Here is a 22,263-nt window from a genome sequence, read left to right on the forward strand (position 1 = left end):
CTTTTCTCTAGGTAAATACACCATCACTATTATCATTCCATGTTTCTGAAGCATTGATTAAAAATTCATGTTTCTAAATGTCTATACACTACTAGATAGTAATGGATTAGTTTTTACTTATGTTTACATGTGTTCAAATTGCACATGTGTAAGCTATTAACTCATACTAAATATACAGATTTTATGCATTAAATCTTCAAGCAAAGTTGAACATCTGCTTGGATAGCTTTTGATTTAATCATCTGATAGTTATTTCTAAATGTACAAGGTGATATAAAAGGCAAGGGGAAGCATATTGTCAAGTAAATTCATACCATGCTGAGTGATCACCAGAATTATTCAGGAGGAGGTTTGCTGATGAGGGAGTATGGGACTTTGCACTTGACCCTATTATTCAGTTCTTAATGTACATTATTCAGTCCTAATGATACAAAGCTGGTATATTAAGTCAAATTAATAAAAACTCCAGGGCCAGGAAGTGTACCATAGTGGGTTGAGCTGTTGCCTGTGATGCTGCCATCCTTAATGACCACAGGTTTGTGTCTTGGCTGCTCCACTTCTGACCCAGCTCTCTGCTGATGAAGCTGGGAAAGCAGCAGAGGATGGCCCAGGTACTAAGGCCCCTGCTACCCATGTGAGAGACCGAGATGGAGCTTCTGACTTCTGGCTTCTGGCTTTCTGGCCCAGCCCAAATACTGCAGCCATCTGAGGATTGAAGCAGCAGATGTAAGATCTCTCATTCTGTGAGTGTGTGTATGTGTATGTATGTGACCCTCTCTCTTTTTCAAATAAATACATCTATAAAATGAAATAAGATAAAAATTCTAGAACTTACTTTTATGTCATAAAGGCAAATTTAAGTTAATCATTTTACTATTAAAAGAAACAAGTTAAAATCTTATTGTTGGCTTTAATAACACCAGCAATAATAACAATATTAATACTTGCCAATGCATAAATGGAAAGAAGCTTGCTGTAACACTAAAACATAACTTTTAAAAGACTTTGGCACATTACTTGATCCAAAAGGTATTTGAGTCAGCTATGATGGTGAAGGACTAAAAATTGAAATATACAGGTGAAGGAATTGGTGAGATACAGCATAAAGAGGACAAGAGTCATTGATGACAAATATCACAAAGAAGGGGAGTTTGGATTGTTTTAGTTGAAGCCCAGTAGTTGAAGAATTGGTTGAAAATTGAGGGAGTCAGAAAAACTAAGAGTCAGATGAAATTCCGTTTTGAATGTAACTACTATAGTCTTCCTGCTCCCTAGAAACACTAATCAGAATTGTAAAACACAGGGCATGAGCAAGGATGTGATAGTATTGTTTTAAGCATCCTTAATTGGATGACCTAAATAGTCTTACAATATACTCCCATTTTTTATTATGTAATAAAATAGAGCAATTCATTAAAGTAGCTTCCTGTGAAATGGGTTACAATCAAGTGAAACAGATACAAAGAAAGTATTGGTGCAAAGATAGGAAATATGATATTTAGTAGAGAATATGTAACTGCAGTAGCCAAAGTCCTAGTAAGCTTATGTGTTTATGTCTTAGGAAGATTTTGCTCTGATGCTATTAGACTTTTAAATTAAGTTTCATGTTAAACAAAATAAGGTTTATAAAAAGAAAGGGATCAGATTCTGAAAAGAACTCAAAACATCCAATGCAAATAATATGAAAGCAAATGTCAAGGGAGAATTGCACCACAATGAAAAGCTAACTGTAAACAAAAAGACCACCTTTGTATGAATATGTTTGAAACAAAATGAGAATCATTAAACCCTTTATCTTATTGATATTCACTTGACTAAGAAAGGCTTAAATGAAAATAACAACCCAAAAAATATTTTTGAAGATACAAACCCAAAGAATATTCTTTACTGTACATGTTCAATGCTTTGAATTTTAATCAATCAGAATTATTTTAAAGTATTGTTTTCTATATCCTTTTTAAATGATGAACTCAGTTTTTGATGAGGAATCTGAACTGTATCAGAAGACTAGAATTTACTGTCCTTGGCCCAGATACTCTTCTCAGAAGTAGGCTATTTTTGTGCTCTATGCTTAGCATATTTAAAGATACACATTCCAGGTGAGTCGCTTGTTCCAAAGTGCACTTGAATTTTGTTTGCAGATGAGACTCTATTTCTTCAGTGCCTCCCTCCCCCCTTTGACAAGTCTATCTCAATACTCCCCTCAGGAACCAATCATGAACAATTTCTGAAGAGTCGACAGTTGATAATTTCATAAGCACTGATTCTCTTTTATGTCAGGTAAACTGCCAGTTGAGGCTAGAGAACAAATGTAGCACAAATAATGTAACACAAAATTGAAAATAATGTAAAAGAATGTAACAAAATTCTAAGTTATTTAAAAAAAAAACAGAAAATATCTCTCTTCCACATAAAATAAAGTTATACAGGAATATTTAAATAATTGGGGCAAAGAATACATACCTCATGTAAGATCTTAAAGTCATGAAAATTAACTACAACAATGAAGTTTCATATGTGTAGTGACTTAGTCTTATTGATAGTAATCATACCAGGCTAAGTTCTAATAAAAAATATGATGATAAATTGACTATGGAATGATGGATTTGGAAAGGAGAGGTGAAGGTCATTGGAGGTCCTAGAATTTCCTATCTCCAAATTGCCACTATGCAGACAAACTGGTTTTCTTCCTGAGTAGTGCCCAGATGGCAAAGACAACATTGATATGTGACCTTAGCTGCTAGTTGACAGGGACCTGTCACCAGTAGGTGACCCCATCAGTCTGAAGGCAGAAAAATTACTAAATGAGCCAAGAAAGTGCCTATAGGCCAGTATACCATAGGTCCCTGAGAAGCAGGAAGGAAAAGCCTCAGGAAAAATGAATTTTTAGTTGGAGTTTACACAATGCAGTTTGCACAAAAATTCTTTGCAGATAGAAGAAAATAAAAACAATCTAGTTTTCACAGATGTTATGTCTAATAAGACAAGTTTCTAATTCCCTTTGGGAAGAGACATTTATATCACATATGAAAGGCACAGTGAGTGGTGGAATCTCTTAGCAATAAAATAAACACTGAAATTAATGATAACACTATTCTATGTATGCAATCCAGTCTAGAATCAATGTCTGCAATTGTATGAAGATATTTTCTCTGCCATACAACAGTAGTCAGAGGGAAGAACATAATAAAGTAATGTAAACTAATACATGGGTGAAATAATCATTCCTTCCTCAACAAAATTAACAAACACAAGTATAATTAATTTTACAAAAATATAATTCTAGTTGTTAGACAGAAACCCCTAGTAGAAGTTATTTTTTGCAAAGTGGTACAATTGAAAAAAAAATTAGGGGTTGAGGGATCATTTTTATACTTCTATCCTCCCCCAAAATAAAATAAACTTGTAATAAAATATAGAAAATAAAACTACTGTATAAAAATGATGAAGTATTATTTCTTCCTAAATAAAAACTTTACCATTCAGATATGAATGATCAGTTGCCTAGCTCAATAGGTGGAGAATTATTAAATATTTATATAAATCGCAGTCAATCTATACTTTATCATTCCTTTTGCAGACCTCTCATTGTTGTTATTTGAAACATTTTGAACTTGTACTTTCAGGATGTTCCATCTAAAACTAGAGAATTCCGTACTAGACACCAGAATATAGGGTGAACACTAAGCAATAAATGTAAGGAGTTAACTTCTGAACTTAAATCTGTGCCTTATAAAAGGAATGAAGTTTTGTTCACAGAGGCAGGAATGGAGTTTTGGAAAGAGAGGTAGGCAGATCATCATTAAAACTCAAGATTTAGAAACATGACTCAGGTTTTAGAAGTCTTAATAGTGCAGCAAAAAGAGTTTTTTCCCCCAAAAGCAAAATCTGAAATTATAATGTATGATTCTGCATTGTTTTTAGTTATTCTGAAAATTCTGACCCCTTTATCAATTAAAGTATCTGTTTTCACTAACAATAACCATAGAACCACTTCGGTAAAAATATTTGTTAATTTTCACAAACAAACCTCACACCAGTAATTGAAAATTGTGCAAATATTAAAAGAATATGGAACCATGCCTATGGCCTTTTCTTTAATACTTTGATTTTATGAAATTTTAATGCAGAAATACCCTCAAGATTCTCTTCCATATGCACAAATACATGTGAATTGCCCCAGACCTTAATTTATAACCAGGACCCAGTGTCTTCATAAACCTACTGCAAGACTTGAGAGCAGATGAGCTCAAAAATCTCATTCTACCTAACAATCTAAACTGGCCAAGGAGAAGAGAATAAGGGAACTATTTAAGACATTATTTGAGGATTCACTTCTATATGTCTCAAGAAAAAAAACTCAAAGCTATTAACCTCTAGTAAATATATCTCATTTTAAAAAGTCATTTTAAACCTAACCTCTGCTACCCTTTTATTTATAATTGGCCTTACTTTAAATCCTAATGAGCAACATCATTGTATTAGAAGGAAAGGACTAGAAACCAAAACTCAGATCCAAGAGATCATCACTGCTATTCCTCATAAGACAGATAGATAATTATCTGTAGTTGGGAGGGGGATTCTGGATAATTTTAACAATTCAAGTAAGGAAAAACTAAATAGTTTAAGTCATTTACCTGTCTTTTGTATCTAAGGTGCCTCAGAATTAAGAGCCTGTGTCTGATACACTGAAGGAGATGAGTGCCTTACTCATACATCCACAGGGAAGTTGAGGATGTGTAAGAAGGGGTACAAAAGGACAAAGAAACACCTTTAGCTGTTCAACACCAATTCAAACGTTCAAGTCCAATTGATGTGACCCTGCCTTCTTTTTGCTAATTACTCACACTGGATTGACCTATTAACCTTGGAAAAGCATACCCAGTCACTAAAGGGTATTATAACCCCTCGGCCAAATGAACCGTTCTAACTGAAACTCAAAATATAGGGTTAACAATAGCATATGTCTCAAATCCACAGCTGGACACTTTGCATGGAGAATTGGATATCGTTTCTGCTCTGTCCCCAGAAACTCCATGGGATACAGTTTCCCTGCACTGTCACTGTAAGGGAATCAGGGCCAAAAGGCAATGCCTGGATGTGCGTGTTCTGAGGTGAAGTGTGTTTCTCAGAGTGCTAGAGATAGACAGGGACTGTGCTACAATCCCAAGAGCACATCATGCAACGCCCTGGCTTTCTTGATTCATTTCCTTCCCAGATGCAATGCCTACCTTCCGTGTGGACTGCAGAGACATAGGTCCAATTGTAACGCTTGACTATATCAAGCATCGCCCTCGCCTGCAAAGTGTCGGAAGGGACAACTCTCAGGAAGTATTTGTACAAAGTTTTGTCACTCAGGTCGATGCTGGTGGCAGAATACGCGATCTGGGGGATGTCAAAGAGCTGGAGCAAGTTCTGCACTTGAATGGCCACGGAGCTGGAGCCCGGGCCTATCACGCCCGCAATGGGCTTCTTAGTTCTGCCTGGGGGGAGGGACTGGCCTTCAGGCAGGCACCGGTTGAGGCCGTCCTTCTCGTCCCGAATGGAAATCAGAGAGTCTCGGATGAACTCGATGCTCTGTTCCAGAGCCACAGAGGAGTGCCAGCAGGAGTCCCGGATCTCACTGCCCAGGGTGATGTTGGGCAGGAGCACCGGGTCCGCATTGATCTTATCCAGCGTGTGGAACATGGCCTCCACCCTCTGGATGCCGTACTGCTCCCTGATCTCCCCACACTTTCTCTCCGGCACCTTCTCCGCCGGAGGTTGGTGGTGCACGGAGAAGAGCGCCCCAATGATGACATCCCCGTCCATTCTGGCCACCGAGCGCTGAGACGAGGCTCCCGCCAGCAACACTCTCCCGCCAGGGTGTCTGGGGAGAAGGGACATCTCCAAAAAGATCGCTGGGAAGAAAACCAAGAGGAGCCTGACCATGGTGCTGGAGACGCGGTCCGCCGCCCGCCAGGCGCGTTCCCACGCTGGTCCCGTGCGCACACCTAGCAGCGCGATGCTGCCGCTCCCGGCTCGGTCGCTCAGGCTAGCACGGATTTGTCCAAAGCCTTGGCCACCTCCACCACCGCCTCCTTCCGTCTGCCGCCACCTCCTCCCGATCCTCCACCGCAGCCTCCACGCCCGGGAGCGTTTTGAGGAGAGTCAGAGTTCCCGTTCTTCACAGGTGCATAAAGGTAAATTGATCAAGTGTACAAAGACAACGTTCTGTTGGCAGCTGAGAGCTCGATGCTGCCGGAAAAAAAAGGGAGGGGAAGAAAATCAGAGCCCCAGCATCAGAGGACCTGGGTAAGAAAAGTGTGGTCAATGATGTTAATAGTTGCCCCATCCATTCTATTTCAGCCCATTCTGGTTTGGGCCGCAGGGCCAGCCTGAGATGCAGCTCTGGTCAATGAGGAAGGCGTGCGCTCCTGGGTCCCTGGCGGCCAGAGCCCGGCCGACCTGTCCCCTCCTCCAGCCTCCATTCTTTTCTCCATCCCCAAATACCATACTTTCTGACTGTGGGGGTGGGGGAAGGAAAAAGGGGGCGGAGGAAGGGAGAAAAGAGGAGGGGAGGAGCTAGGTCCTCAAACCTAAGAGAACTTTCCGGATTTGAAGAAATCAACTTTTTCCAAGAAGAAAATTTAGAAACTCATCTTAAAGATGCAAGCGCCACTTTAAAATGTACATAAACAAGCGGGCACATCTTTTGTTTTAATTTTGAGGTCTTGGAGAGATCCTGATCCACAATACCAGCAGTAAATATAAATTTACCAGCTTGAAGAAATCCCATATTAGTTACTAAGGCAACGCCTGGCCAAGTCTCCGCTCGTTGGAGTTTCGTAGGTTTCCCACCATAAGAAATCGGGCTTACTGTGCCTGTTCGGGTGGACAGGTGCAGACAGCGGTACCTGTTTCCCCAGATGGGAGAGGGGGTGGAGGGGCTCCTGCCCCTGCCTATCCTGGGACCTTTTGACTTTGAATGGTTGCTAAAAAGGGAACGGAGCGGGGCTTCGGGTCGCTCCTGCAGAAGCAGCCTGAGCAGTGCCGCGTTCAGAACCCTGGACAGTGCTCGGTCCAGCGCTGAGACCTACCCGCTGGGCCTGCCAGGGACGCTTTGTCCAGTAAATTGCAATTCCTTGACACCCCCCAACCCCCCGCCGCCGTCCTTGGCTCTTTCATCCTCCCTCCTTCGCGTTTTTCACACCCGCGGGCACGCGCGCGCACAGACACATACACACACACACACACACACACACCCCTCCTTCCCGCCCCTCCCCTCGCCTCCCCACCACCCCTGCACCCTCAGTCTCCGCGCCTCGCAGCTCTTCTGCAGGTACACATTCACACCCCACCTCTTCGGGGGCAGAGGCGCCAAATCTCAGCAGCCTGCAGGCTGAAGTTGGCTCCCTCTCCTGTCCCTCCTCGGATCCCTTTCTCAGGATGAGCATTGGACTAGCAAGCGGCTAAGGTAGCACACCGGGATTGTGAGAGTGCAGACCAGGGTAAGAAAGAGGGCAGACAGCCCAGATACCCCCACGGGTCGTAGTGCTTCCCCGGGGACGGAGGACTAAAGGAAATGGGCGAGGATGCGCCTGGGAGCTGCGGGGGAAATGCCATAGATTGAGACTTGGTTGCTGTGAGTGGGATTCAGGGCAGGGAGGTCCACTCACCTGACTCTAGAAGATGTGGACTTGAGACTTACCGGGTTGGGGTTGACAGTGCTGTTGGTCCCCGGGGCCAGAGGACAGCGGCGGCGCTCGGTTCGCAGACGCCTCAGCTCTAATCCAGGCGGTGAAAGGATGCGATCTGGGCTGTACACTAGTGCCCTCTTTCTTCAGCACTGTTTTACCGCAAGGGAAAAAGGAAGAGGGGGGGAAGGGAGAAAAAAAAAAAAAAAAAAACAGGTCACCCAAGGCTTGTCTATCATCTCATGCATAAAAACCAGTCGTTTGATAGAGGAGGAAGCGGAGAAAACTGGGGAGAAGTGGGGATTACTAATTCCATTACTACTGGAGGGGTCTTAAAGAAACTGTCAGATAGATGTAGCAAAAGGAGTAGGGAGCTTCTTAGGCTGATTTTGGGTGGACGTATTTGTATGCATCTTGGAGACTTAAATATATTTTCTCTCTCTGGAAGTAAGGTTCCTACCAAGAAAGGCAGAGTGCCAATGCATGTGCATTACATCTAGAGGTAGGTTGCTTGCACAGGTCTCAAAGGGAAGGGGAAGAGGTGGTGTGGGGTGAGAATAGTGGAAGGAAGGACATGCCTGTCACGAATCCAGACAAACCAAAGGAAGAGAAGGTGAACAGTGGTTTCATTTTCCAGGTCAAGATGTAACTAAACTGAGAATGAGAGTCAGGCCACATGAAAACACTGGAGTGAAAAACACCTATCTACATTCCTCCCAGGCTGCCACCACCCTCCCGACAGGTCAATGGGTGTTGCTTCTTAGCGTGTCAAAAGTGGAAGTTAAATCACATTCCTTTGGGACCATGTTGGCTGAGCAGAATGTGTCCTGGCTTTTCCAAACGGGAAAGACAAGAGACAGTGTGCCTTTCCACTCTTGTTCAAAGCTTTCTATTTGTGTTATCCACAGAGCAGAGGGATTGGCTCATGTGGGCCTCTTTGTAATAGCCTTCTCATGTCATTGTTACACTATGGGACTATGCCATATAAGGCTGGAGGGGACAAATCACATGAAGTAGTTTCAAATACTCTTCTATGTGTTCCATGAAAAGAAACAACTCCCTCAGTCAGGAACAGAAGATCTTTCTCATTCTGGCCCTGGTCTTCTTTCTCAGGTGTCAAATTTTTCTTATTGGACAATCTACAGACAATAGATTTTTTTTCCTTTTTTTTTTTTACCAATAATACACTGAACCAGGTGCACACTTTTTAAACTGAAAGATATCAGTTCTGGAAATAGTTACATGCTTACTCACCAAAAATGGGAAGAGTTAAGTTTCTGCCCATACAGACTAAAATGATTCTGGGCCTGTGTCTGTTGGGTGAAGGGCAAGCTGAGGGTATTCACAGTTTCCCATAGTATCTCACTCCTCTAGTAGCTACTTAAGTTCAGGTATAGATAAAGTAGATAAAGCCATTATAGTATTAAGATCCCTGAAGATGATTTTCCTGGAATATTTTATAGATATAGTAAATGTGCCATTATTTCTGTGCATAAATAAACCATTAATTATGATATTAGAGAAAGTAATGTCTGTGAAGTCCATATTTACCTTTAATATATACTCAAAACTGAATGTCTTTATTAAATTTCTTATTTATTTATTTATCTGCATTTTTACTTGAAAGCAGAGAGAGTGAGATGAAGACACATAGAGACACAGATAGATCTTCCATCCACTGGTTCACTCCTCAAATTCCTGTGAAAGCTGGGACTGGGCCACACCAAAACCAGAAGCCTAGAACTCCTTCTAGGTCCCCTTTGTGCATGGTAGCAACCGAAGTACTTGAAAAATCACATGCTGCCACCAAGGGTGTACACTAACAGGAAACTGGAATCAGAAGCAGAGCCAGGACTCAAACTCAGGCCCTCTGTATGGAATGATAGCGTTCCAGTTGACATCTCAAACACTGGAGCAAATGTCCAGGTCAAAGCTATTTGAATACTTTAATATTTCACATTGCTGTGGTTTAAAAAAGACTCAGATATTGAAAAAATAATTAAATGTTCAGATGTATTATTTTTCAAGTTCATTTTTACAGTCCAAGAACAAAGTACACATTTAGGCCATCTGAAATAAATAATTTTAATGAAGATAAACTTGAGTATTATAACAATACATAGTTTATGCTAGAGGGGTTAAAGGAAAATTTTAATTTCAAATGTAACAATATAAAATTATAAACTAAACTTACAGATAATTACTTTACACTGAACTTTAGATGACATGGGATCAAAAACAGGAAAAATAGAATGCATTAACACAAAAGGAGATAAGATCTCACAAACATACTTTTTTAAAAAAAATAAAGGTTTTATCAAAGGAGACAGAGCATGATACATGTATATTTATATAAGGTATGATTCTATCAGTAAGATTGAAGAGAATTACTAAAAGGATGGATTACATACAAATTATCAAAGACACTTCAATGTACTAAGAGTTGAAAAAATATTAAAGATGCATGAATTCAGAAGTACTGTAAATATTTATTTATTTATTCAGTACTGATAGAATAGTAAACTATAAGAATGTGATTTGTAATATTGTGATAAGCATCAACAATATTTTAGATTAAGAAATATATTTAGTGCAAAATACAATGGCAATTCAACAGAGGAAACTCTGACATGCGAGTATTATCTCAACACAATGATTTAATGTGTATAACAATCAGGACAATAGAACGCTCATCATCTATAGAAGGTAATAAAGCAAATGCATCCACAAACTACACTGTAATCATGTGATTCCTTGAGAATGTGTGCACAGTTCTCATTGTTTTCCATCATAAAAGGTATCACAGATAGAGAAAAGTATAGGTTATAAATGAGCAAAAGGACATTCAGTTTTCCAGGTGAAACCAGTTCAAAATTCAAACAGTTCAATATGAAAGACTAAAAGTAAGAAAGAATAAGATAAAAGAAAGAAATGAGTGAGTTAAACATGTATTCTAAATTACAGTATAACCTAGTAAGTCTTTCTAAAAGCAAAATTTACACAGTCACTGAAATATGGAAGCAAAGTATACACAAGAGAGAATAAACTCATTACTAAAGAGGTAGTACTGACTGAAAACAGAAATAGAATCAAAGAAGAACTTTGTAGAAAATTGATTTTTGGAAAATTGACATGTAGTGTATTATGAAGAGAATATAATGGATGTTCAAGGTAGATCACTGTCGTATAGAGTGAATACCATGCTTGTCCATAAACTACTATGCTCCATGAACAATTGATTGAATCCATTATTACTTGTCTTACATTCTTACACTTAATTCATGGATTCAGCATGATACTTCAAACCCCAGTGAGAATTTTCAGTTCATTTATCAAATTTGATTATCCACATAGTCTAAATCAAGAGGGAAATTGTCATATTTTCATTGGACTTGGTGCTCTGAACCAATATCAATAAAAGTTATAAAATGAAACCTCTTCCTTTTAGAAACTTAAAATATTTTTATAAAACTTGGCTGATTCCAAAGCAAACCAACCATCTTTCAAAGATAATACCCAAAAGAAAATATACTATATATTACTATATATTTAATTGTTTTATTGGCCTTAGTAGTTAGACTATAACCATATATAGGACTAGATATAGAGAAAGAAACAAAGACATCAATTTCTAATCAGTTGGAAATCACCAGGGACCTACTGTGAACTCCTGCAAATGGACTGGGAACATACATTTGACCACATACTGTTCTGCCACAATTGTCCAAACACTTATTTTTAAAGTATTAAAGTATAAGTGAGGAGATAAAGCAAGCCCAATTGCTCTGAAAGCACAAAAAGAGCTATAATCATTGGTGTATTTTTCCTGCTGTATCCCAATGCCTGTAATAATGTCTTGTGCATAGTATGTGCACAAATATTTGTTGAATAAATGAATGAATCTGTTCTCCCTGAACACTAATATTATCATCCTTTGTTAATCTCTTCCTCTTAGAAGATAAAAGTCAGGCAGTTTACAGTCTTTTCTCACTTATCCTTCATATACTGTTGAGAGAGTAATTATTTTGCAACTATTTCTCAAGAGTAAGCACTATTCTAATTAATTTTAAACCATTTAGATCATATTTATACCACAAACTTTATTACATTTCCAAATAGTCTCCATATGTGATAAAAATCATTTTTATTACTGTCCTGTATATGTTAAACCATAAAAAATGAAACATAGGTTTTATAAAAGTAAAAAGAAAGTAATAGATAAATGACAACTAATTTTTACCTAATGTAGCTCTATGATTTGAAAGTAATCTTTGGAAAACAACCATCCTTTGAGATGGGTAAAATAGTAATATTATTGAGTTCTAAAGAAGGCAAAACTGAAACACCAAGAATCTGTGCCTTACCTGATCTTAAAGGACATACTGGAGACAGTGTAACATCAAACTACCTTTATTCCAAATTCATAAACTGAGTGTAATAAAAAACCAAATATATGAGTTGAACTATTATTTATTTTTATTTTTCCTTAAGCTTTGAACTGATGTTCTCTTCTCTGAAAACACTTGAGTAATAAAGAAAATGAATTTGAATTCCTTTCCTTCAAGACTTTTATCTGTTGAGGGCATAAACATTACAGGTGATTGTTCTATTTGCTTAAAATAGCCATCTTTTATAACAGTTCTAATAAAGGCAGTAACCTACTTGCACAGTCTCATAGGCAACTTTTGAACAATTAAGCAAGAAAAGTATCTAGATTTGCAGTTCCAATAAATACTTTCATTAGAAGAGGCTTGATTTTAGTACATTTTCACCTTTACAACAAATTTAATTGTTCCTGGTCAAACAGCAATACACTGTGTTCCTTCTTCACTGGGACAGAAAACATAGGGCATGATTGCCATTCGCCCAGGACATCACCAAAACATTGAACTACCTAAAACAAAGCTTTTATCCTTTCAACTACAAGCCAAAAAACCTACAATGCATATTAGTCATCAATAAAATAATGTCTAAGTTCAAAAATTTGGCACCCAAGTATGTTGATTGGAGAAACAGTTCAAAGCTTTCTGAAAGTTTCCTAGGTAATTCTATATATGACCTCTATTGAAAGCCACTGGTGAGGTCGGTGCCACGGCTCACTTGGCTAATCCTCCACCTGCAGCGCCAGCATCCCGGGTTCTAGTCCCAGTTGGGGCGCCACATTCTGTCCTGGTTGCCCCTCTTCCAGTCCAGCTCTCTACTGTGGCCCAGGAAAGCAGTGGAGGATGGCCCAAGTGCTTGGGCCCCTGCACCAGCTAGGGAGACCAGGAGGAAGCACCTGGTTCCTGGCTTTGGATAAGTGCAGTGCAGCGGCCATGGCGGCCATTTAGGGGATAAACCAACAGAAAAGGAAGACCTTTCTCTCTCTTTCTCTCTCTCACTGTCTAACTTTGCCTGTCAAAAAAAAAAGAAAAAGAAAAAAGAAAAAAAGAAAGCCACTGATGAAATTTCATTCCATTTCTTACTCATTCTTTCTGTAAACAAACTTATTTTCCCATGCCTCATCTCATATTTCTTTACAAAATTATACACTCATTTTTCATTTCTTTTATATATATATATTTGCCCTTCTTCAAAGATCACTGCAAATACAGTTTATCAATTAAAGCTTCAAGTCATGAAGAAAATCATTCAGAAAGGTTTATTGAGCACTTTTAAATGAGGTGATGCAGTAAAACAACATTACTGATTTTTTAAAAAATTTGTATTTTACCTAATTTAATTCACAATCAATAGTCACAATATGATCACTTTTAAAAGAGTGACTTGTTCCAACTTATTCAGTTCCCTTTACTGAAAATATTTTAGAATAATTACAAAAATCTTTTCATAACGTGCATGTATTAATTTTGGTATCACTAATCATAGCAAATAATCACCCTTTTGGTGTGAATTTTATTTTCTGATAATGGGCAATCATCCTCAAAATTCTTAAATAACAAAAAGTCATCAAGATCTTTGAAAAGAGAGAACAGAATCTTGCTCACAATTGAATCTCCAGATCCTAAAATAGTCTTTAGAATTCAATAAGTACTTATTGATTAAATGGATAAATTTTGGATAAAAAAAATGACATGATTCTGAATAAATTATATTTCTTTGGCCTTGGAGCCTATTCTGGAAATTGGTTAAAAAATATTTGAGCAATTGCAACATCATTGGCTTTCCAAGGGAACAACAATATCTTGAATATAGAAATATGATTATTTGTCAATTCATCATTGCTTCTCATTACATTCATGTTTGAATTTATTTTGATGGTCATTTAAGAAAGATTTATTAAAATTTTCAAAGCACACACTATTTGGTTTATTTTATTTTTAAATAGCACGCAGAGCACATAGAGAGCTAAAAAGGCTCTTAGGAAGTTAATTCAAAATATTTTAAGTTATTAGCTATACAAATCAGTATAAGGAATAATTTCATTTTCTTCTATATTCTCTCCTAAAATTTCTGTAATATGTATGTATTCAGTATTAAAATTTACAATAAAGTGTGAAATAAATGTCTTCTATTACTGATGATGGATCCAAAACATCAAGATTTGCTAGGCTACATATGCTATCTTCTCCTACCATATTCATTCACTTAGATATTCAGTTATCCCTTTTATGCAGTAAGGACCCCACTGAGTCCTGCAGACACCATAGTAAACAAGATAGAGCCATTGCCTTCCAGAAATTTGCAGTCTAGAGAGAGACACACTGGCACACAGCCAGTATAGAATAATCAGTAAACTTCCGTAATCAGGGAGATCCCCAGAGAGCTATGAGATTGTGTGGGATGGGCACCTGTCTTCAGAGAAAAGACTTCCTACGAAAGAGAGATATTGAAATCAAGAGTGAGAACAAACAGAAGTTGCCTAAATGAGAAGAGAAATGGATTGGCTAACAAACTACAACAGTTCAGAAGGAAAAGGAACTTTGGTGCCTTAATAGAAATATAAATGATTTGACAAAGGCAATCCTGAGACTAGCAGAGGATGGAGATGGTAAGTAGGAGTTCCTTTAACAGAAAATGATGTCTTAAAGGACTTTGGAACAAGGTTAAGGAGTTTGGAGAGATGGTAGCAAACAGCCACAAAGGAGGTTGAAATGGGTGGCATAAAGATAACATCTTAATATTTGAGATTTGGAAAAATCAACAGACTAAATTGAAGAGAAGTTATGGGCCTGCATTATATAAAACTCAAGGAGATCAGTTGAAAAGACATCAATAAGATTTTAGTGGAAAATACAGGAGTGTCTTTGTAACCCTGAGATATGAAAACTTACCTTGAACAGGACACAAAATGCACAAAACATAAAACAAAAATTTGACAATTGGATTTCATCAAAATTCAAAACTTCTGTTCTTCAATCGATACCGATGGCAAAATAAAAATGTAAGCAACAAATGGGAGAAATCTGTTACAGATATAAAGAAGAACAGGTACTTCTTCATGAAGAATGTGATTAAAAAGTTAGTTTTTTGGGGTGCAAAAAATTTGAAAACCATACATAGAGTTTTCATAATAGACATTTTTCATAAACCTTTGGTATTTCCAAAATCTATGGTAACATGGCTAATAGCTCACTTCTAATTTTTAAAATTTTTGATTAATGTGATATTTGTGCATTTTTATACGGTAGAATGCAGGTTTTCAGCACATTTATACAGCATGAACTGACCAAATAGACAATTATCATTTTCACTTCCTTATCTCTTCTTCATGTTTGGAGCCTACCAACATCACTGTTCCTGTTCACTATACAGTATATGATTGATTGATTGATTGATTCATCCATTTTCATTTTAGTATATTTTATATTATGGTCACCACATCTGCACTAGAGAACACCAGAATTTAATATACTATCTGACTATGGTTTGGTACCTATTAGGCAACCTTCTTTTTCCCTGTCCTTATACTCTTCTCAGTCTCTAGTAATCACTATTCTAATTTCAGACTGATTTTTTGGAACTTCTATGTATAAAAGATAATATAGTATTTCTCTTTCTATGTCTGAAAATATTCCAATATTTTTACAATGGTCTAAAACCTTGAATAGTAACATTTTTTAAAAAATATATAGAAATTGGTAAGTTACTAGTAGATACATTTTATTAAATAGTGCTCCACACGACTAATGAGTCTTCAGGAAATACAAATTAAAATCACAATAAGTTGCTACTTCACACACATGGAAATTGTAAAAATTATAAAGATTTTAAAGACAGAAAGCAAATTGTGAAAAGATTATGAACCAGAGATGTCATAAATTTCTGAAGAAAGTATTAAATGATCGAAGCAATTTGAAAAAACAACTGCTTAAAATTTTTTTTAAGATTTTCTTTTTATTTATTTGAGAGTTGCATAGAGAGGTAGAGACAGAGGGTAAAATGTCTATCATCTGGTGGTTCACTCCCTAAGTGGCCACAATGGCCAGAGCTGAGATGATCCAAAGCCAGGAGCCAGGAGCTTCTTCAGGATCTTCCACATGGGTGCAGGGACCCAAGGACCTGGGCTACCCTCAGCTGCTTTTCAAGGTGCACCAGCAAGGAGCTGGACAGGAAGTGGAGCAGCCAGAACTGGAAAAGGCACCCATATGAGATGCTGGTGCCAGAAGCCAGGGCTTTAACCCACTGCACTACAGCACCAGCCCCAATAATTTCTTATAAATTTAAAAAATATCTGTCACATAATCCAGCAGTTTCACTCTTAACTACCCAAAAGAAATAAAAATTATGTCACAGAAAGGCTTTTATAAGAATGTGCATAGCAGCCGGCGCCGTGGCTCAATAGGCTAATCCTCCACCTTGCGGCGCCGGCACACCGGGTTCTAGTCCCGGTTGGGGCGCCGGATTCTGTCCCGGTTGCCCCTCTTCCAGGCCAGCTCTCTGCTATGGCCAGGGAGTGCAGTGGAGGATGGCCCAGGTGCTTGGGCCCTGCACCCCATGGGAGACCAGGAAAAGCACCTGGCTCCTGGCTCCTGCCAGGATCAGCGCGGTGCGCCGGCTGCAGCGGCGGCCATTGGAGGGTGAACCAACGGCAAAGGAAGACCTTTCTCTCTCTGTCTCTCTCTCTCACTGTCCACTCTGCCTGTCAAAAAAAAAAAAAAAAAAAAAAAAAAAAAAAAAATGTGCATAGCATCCTTATTCACAGTTGACAACAAGTGGAAACCAAAATATCTACAATCAAGAGAATGGATAAACCAATTATATTATCTTCATCCAACAGAACACTATTCTATAATGAAAAAGAAAAAGAACAAACTTCAGATACATGTAACAGCATGAATGAATCTCAAAAACATTTTGAATACAAGACATGAGGATACAAACCATTTGATTCCATTTATATAAAGTTCATGGACATTCACACTCATCTACATAAATAGACATCAAAAGAGCTATTGCCTTTGGGTGATGTTGGGAAGATTCACTGGAAAGAAAAATAGGAAAATTTTCTGGAATGATAGAAATGTTCCATATTTTGATAGAAGTGTTACTTAGATTGTGTGTATACATTGTTCAACATTCTAGAGATCATATGCTTACGATCTGTGTATTTTACTGAATGTAAATTATATCTCTATAAAATAAGTTAATTAAAATATGGTTTGCAGTCATAGAAGTGGTGGAGAATGATGAACGAAACTAAGGCATTAGCAGTGAGAACTGGTAAACGCAAAAACTGGAAGAAGAGCAGTAGAAACGGGATGCTGCGGAGGTTGAGCATGGAGGAATAATCAAATATGGTTCCGTAGTTTGGAATTAAGCACAGCTTAACAGATAGCAATATGATCTACTAAAACAGAAAACACAGAAGAAGTAACAGTTGTGGAGAGAAGTGATGAATTTTATTCGAGATCCATTAAAGAGCTTTTGAGAAATTCCAAAGCAAATGCAATTCGCATACAAGAGTAGGAGTCACAATTAAGATATGTATCAAAGAAATATCTGTGGGGGCCTTTACATAAAGTGAATCACAGAAGTTGATATGATGGCCTACAGTGTCCAGGGTAAGAAAAAACAAATGCCATTTATGGTAAAATCAGAGAAATTGTGGCCCAAAAAGTCAATTGAGAAGGAGGAACTGAAATAGATGAAAATTAACAATTGTAACAGTAAAGAAACAGTGGGGGGGGGGGCAGCGCCGTGACTCACTTGATTAATTCTCCACCTGTGGCGCCAGCATTCCATATGGGTGCAGGGTTCTAGTCCTGGCTGCTCCTCTTCCAGTCCAGCTCTCTGCTGTGGCCCAGGAGGGCAGTGGAGGATGGCCCAAGTACTTGGGCCCCTGCACCACATGGGAGACCAGGAAGAAGCACCTGGCTCCTGGCTTCGGATTAGGGCAGCGCCGGCCGTAGTGGCCATTTGGGGAGTGAACCAACAGAAGGGACACTTTTTCTCTGTCTTTCTCTCACAGTCTATAACTCTACCTGTCAAATAATAATAATAATAAAAAGAAATAGTGAGAAAGAGTCCTTCAATAAAACAGAAAAGACTAAGGGTAGTAAGGGCTGAGGGGAGAGGTAAGATCACAGAGACTAAAACTATAGTATTGCACTTAAGAAAAAGTAACTCAGTGTGCCAGTACCAAGGCAGTTTTATGAGTAGGAATGAAATGAGATTGGGAATGTGAAAAAGTGCTCTCATGCCTGTCTTCAAAATCTGAGTCCTTTCACATACACCCATGTATTAGTGAAATATGTTAAGAACTATTGCATGCACACACATATACACACATGTATTCATAGGATCCTTAACACAAATGGTAATTATTGCTTGAGATTTAGGATTATACTTCTAGAAATACCCTTAAAGAAAATGTTCATTCCAAGGAAAACACTGTGGTAGTATAATTTATACATATGCTATTAGGATTACTGAGAAATTTAGATCATTTTCAAAACACAAAATTAATATAAAATTACAGATTTGAATCAGAAGTATAAAAAAGATAAACAGCCTCTAATATAAATTGATCATCTGGGAATATGTACACATACATTTGTGTGTGTGTCTGTGTGTGTGTATGAAATACAAAGCACAGGATTTCTAGTCAGATCAGAACTATGTTTGAATCCCAGCTGCTCAACAGATTATTTCTGAGGCTGTAAGAAAGTGAGAATATCTCCAAATCTCAGATTGCTCACCAAGAATTTGGGAAAATCGTTTTTACACGGCTGGAGTTATTTTGAGCATTAAATGAGAGTGTTTGGTAGACTAATCATTTTCAACAGTAATGATAGATACTGTTATGTAAAGACAAGACACATTCTTTAGTAATAAATGCTGTTCTTTGGCACTAGAAAAGGTAGCATCTGGTGGAAACAAATCAGTTCCTTTAGTATGGGTAGTTCACTGAAGTTCAAAATTTTCCTGGAAAAAAAAAAAAAAGCTCTGCAGGATTACTAATAACGTCTCTTTTCCCTATTTGAAGATTCTATCAGACACTCAGATATGTTGAATTTCTATTAGGTGACCTTAACATGGTCAAATCAGTCAGTCCAGTTCTACATAGAAGTACTTAATAATCAATACATGATGTTGTATAATTAATATAGCTGGAACAGTTCATATTGATTCTGCTGTCTGACCTCAGAAAATCATACTGTCTAGTTTATTTGGCTAGCCATAAACAAGGAGTGGAGCTTTGAAATAAAATTCTTATTTGAAGAATAATTCTAGAAGATTAAAATATGAGAATTTCTTAGAAGTCTTCTGCATTTGTTTTACTTAATAGCTTTTTGTGTATATCACCTCATTTCTCTGATGCTGTCATTTTATGCTTACAGATTTGTCAATTGTTTGGCCAAATAAAAATTTTGCAGGATTGATTTTTCAAGCTCAAAGCCACAGAAACATGGTATTCTGAAAGGGCTGCAGATTGTGGGAGTTGTGAATAGTAATTATTTGTTAGTATGATGTTAATGGCTGTTGCTGTTGTTATAGTGAGGCTGACAATGTTGGCAGGAAAGAATTGAGGAATAAAATTTAAGAAAATCCAAATGCCTTAAAACAGAGAATCCATGAAAGGAGTCTAAGTTTCCAAAGAAGTATAAGAGAAATTGAAGGGGTCAGTACTTTGGCATAGTGGGTTAAGCCACCACCTGTAGTACCAGCAGCCCCTAGGGGTGCCAGTTTGAGTCCCAGCTTCCTAATTTCCAATCCAGCTCCTTGTTAATGTGTCTGGGAAAGTTTCAGATGGCCTGAGTCCCTGAGCCCCTGCACCCACATTGTGGAAGAAGTTCTGGCTCCTGGTTTCAGCCTGGCCCAGCCCTGGCCATTGTGGCCATTTGGGGAGTGAACCAGTGGATGGAAGATCTCTCTTTCTGACTGTCTCTCTCGCTCTCTCGCTCTCTCTCTCTCTAACTATGTCTTTCAAATAAATAAAATACATCTTTAAAAAGAGAAGGAGAGAAATTGGAAGGAAATGATGCTACAAAAAGAAAAAAAAAAAAGAAAGCAAGCAAGCCAAGAAAAAAGAGTGTCTCAAGGAGGAATAGATAAATTGTACGAAGTGCTATAGCAAAACACCAACTGAAAGGAAATAATCCCCCAGATTTAGCAACATGGAGAAAATCAGGAGCCCCAACAAGAGCAATTTTCATCAGTATTGGGAGCAACAGACTGACTGAAGTAGTTTGAATTGTGAATTAGTCATAGAATAAACCAACGCAATTCACAGACCAATTTTCAGAATTAATAAAAAGAGTTCAGTAAAGGTGTTACATATAAACCCAACACACCAAGTCCTACTGCCTTCCTAAGTACTAACAAGTAACAGAAAAAAATCCAGTTTAAAAATTGTTTAAATTTGGTAAAGGAAGAAAATCAAATACATTTGCTGTTCCCTCAATAGAATTTTGTTCCCTCAATAGATTCATTAAAGTAACAATAAGGAGCTTTTAAGTCACAAATCTATAAAGCAAGGAGAACAGGAAATGAGAAAGCAGGAAAGAAAAGAAGCCAAAGAGCTTAAGAAGGAAAGGCAAGTGATTGAGAAGGTTCAAGCAAGTCAAATATTAGGTTGCAGAGAGAAAAATCTATAAGCAATTTTCAGGCCATGACAAAGTGTAGCATATCTTACAGATCTCAGATTGAGAATTGAAAGCAGCTACTTCTCTAAAAGTAGAAGTGAAGGTAAAGTCAAAAACAGAACTTTGTAAACCTTGTATATATACCACATTTTATTTATCTATACATCTGTTGATGAACTCTTGGGTTGATTCCATATCTTCACTATTGTAAACAGCACTGCAATAAACATAGGAATGCAGGTATCTCTTTGATACAATGATTTCATGCGCTTGTGAATATATTCCCAATAGTGGAATTGCTGGATCATATGGAAGTTCTTTCTTTTTTTTTTTTTTTTTAATTTATTTATTTACTTGAAAGAGCTACACAGAGAGAGAGAAGAAGAGGCAGAGAGAGAGAGAGAGGTCTTCCATCCGCTGGTTTACTCCCCAACTGGTCGCAATGCCTGCAGCTGTGCCGATCAGAAGCCAGGAGCTTCTTCCGTGTCTCCTACATGGATGCCGGGGCCCAAGGACTTGGGCCATCTTCCACTGCTTTCCCAAGCCACAGCAGAGAGCTGGATCAGAAGTGGAGCAGCCAGGACTCCAACCGGCACCCATATGGGATGCCAGCACTGCAGACAAGGGCTTTATCCACTACATCACAGCACCAACCTCCCATATGGAAGTTCTATTTCTAGTTTTTAAGGAGTGTCCATACTGTTTTCTGTAATGGTTGTATTAATCTACATTCCCATCAACTATTAACTTGAGTTCCCTTTCCTCATCATCCTGGCCAACATCTGTTATGTTTTGTCTTTCCAATAATAGCCATTCTAACTAGGAGAAGGTGGTTTTCCTTGTGGTTTTGATTTGCATTTCCCTGATGGTTAGTGATGTTGTGGATTTTTTCATGTATTTTTTGGTTGTTTGCATTTCTTTTTGGGGGGAATGTCTATTCAGAGCCTTTCACAATTTCTTAACTGGATTAATTTTTTTTGTTTTTGAGTTTTTTAACTTTTATTTAGTAAATATAAATTTCCTAAGTACAGTTTATGGATTAAATGGTTTTATACCCCCAATAACTTCCCTCCCACCCGCAACCCTCCCCTTTCCCGCTTATTCTCCCCTTCCATTCACATCAAGATTCATTTTCAATTCTCTTTATATATAGAAGATCAGTTTAGCATATATTAAGTAAAGATTTCAACAGTTTGTACCCACACAGAACATAAAGTGTAAAATACTATTTGAGTACTAGTTATAGCATTAATTCACATTGAACAATACATTAAGGACAGAGATCCTACATGAGGAGTAAGTACACAGTGACTCCTGTTGTTGACTTAACCAATTGACACTCTTGTTTATGGCGTCAGTAATCTCCCTAGGCTCTTGTCATGAGTTGCCAAGGCTATGGAAGCCTTTTGAGTTCACCGACTTTGATCTTATTTAGACAAGGTCATAGTCAAAGTGGAAGTTCTCTCCTCCCTTCAGAGAAAGGTATCTCCTTCTTTGATGGCCTGTTCTTTCTACTGGGATCTCACTTGTGGAGATCTTTCATTTAGGTTTTTTTTTTT

The 22,263-nt window shown here is 38.0% G+C and overlaps 1 protein-coding gene across 2 annotated transcripts in view; it reads right to left on the reverse strand.

Moving 5' to 3' along the window:
- The window catches only part of GRM1 (glutamate metabotropic receptor 1), a 447,639-nt gene extending 441,708 nt beyond the window's left edge, over positions 1-5,931 (reverse strand). For both annotated transcript variants that reach the window (XM_002714863.5, XM_051855288.2), the window contains exon 1: positions 5,232-5,931. In XM_002714863.5, the coding sequence (XP_002714909.2) occupies positions 5,232-5,931 (700 nt within the window). The remainder of the gene's footprint in view (positions 1-5,231) is intronic.
- Positions 5,932-22,263: the final 16,332 nt, after the last annotated feature.

The sequence above is a fragment of the Oryctolagus cuniculus genome, chromosome 5 (assembly GCF_964237555.1).
Source record: "Oryctolagus cuniculus chromosome 5, mOryCun1.1, whole genome shotgun sequence".
In the NCBI taxonomy this organism is placed as follows: domain Eukaryota; kingdom Metazoa; phylum Chordata; class Mammalia; order Lagomorpha; family Leporidae; genus Oryctolagus; species Oryctolagus cuniculus.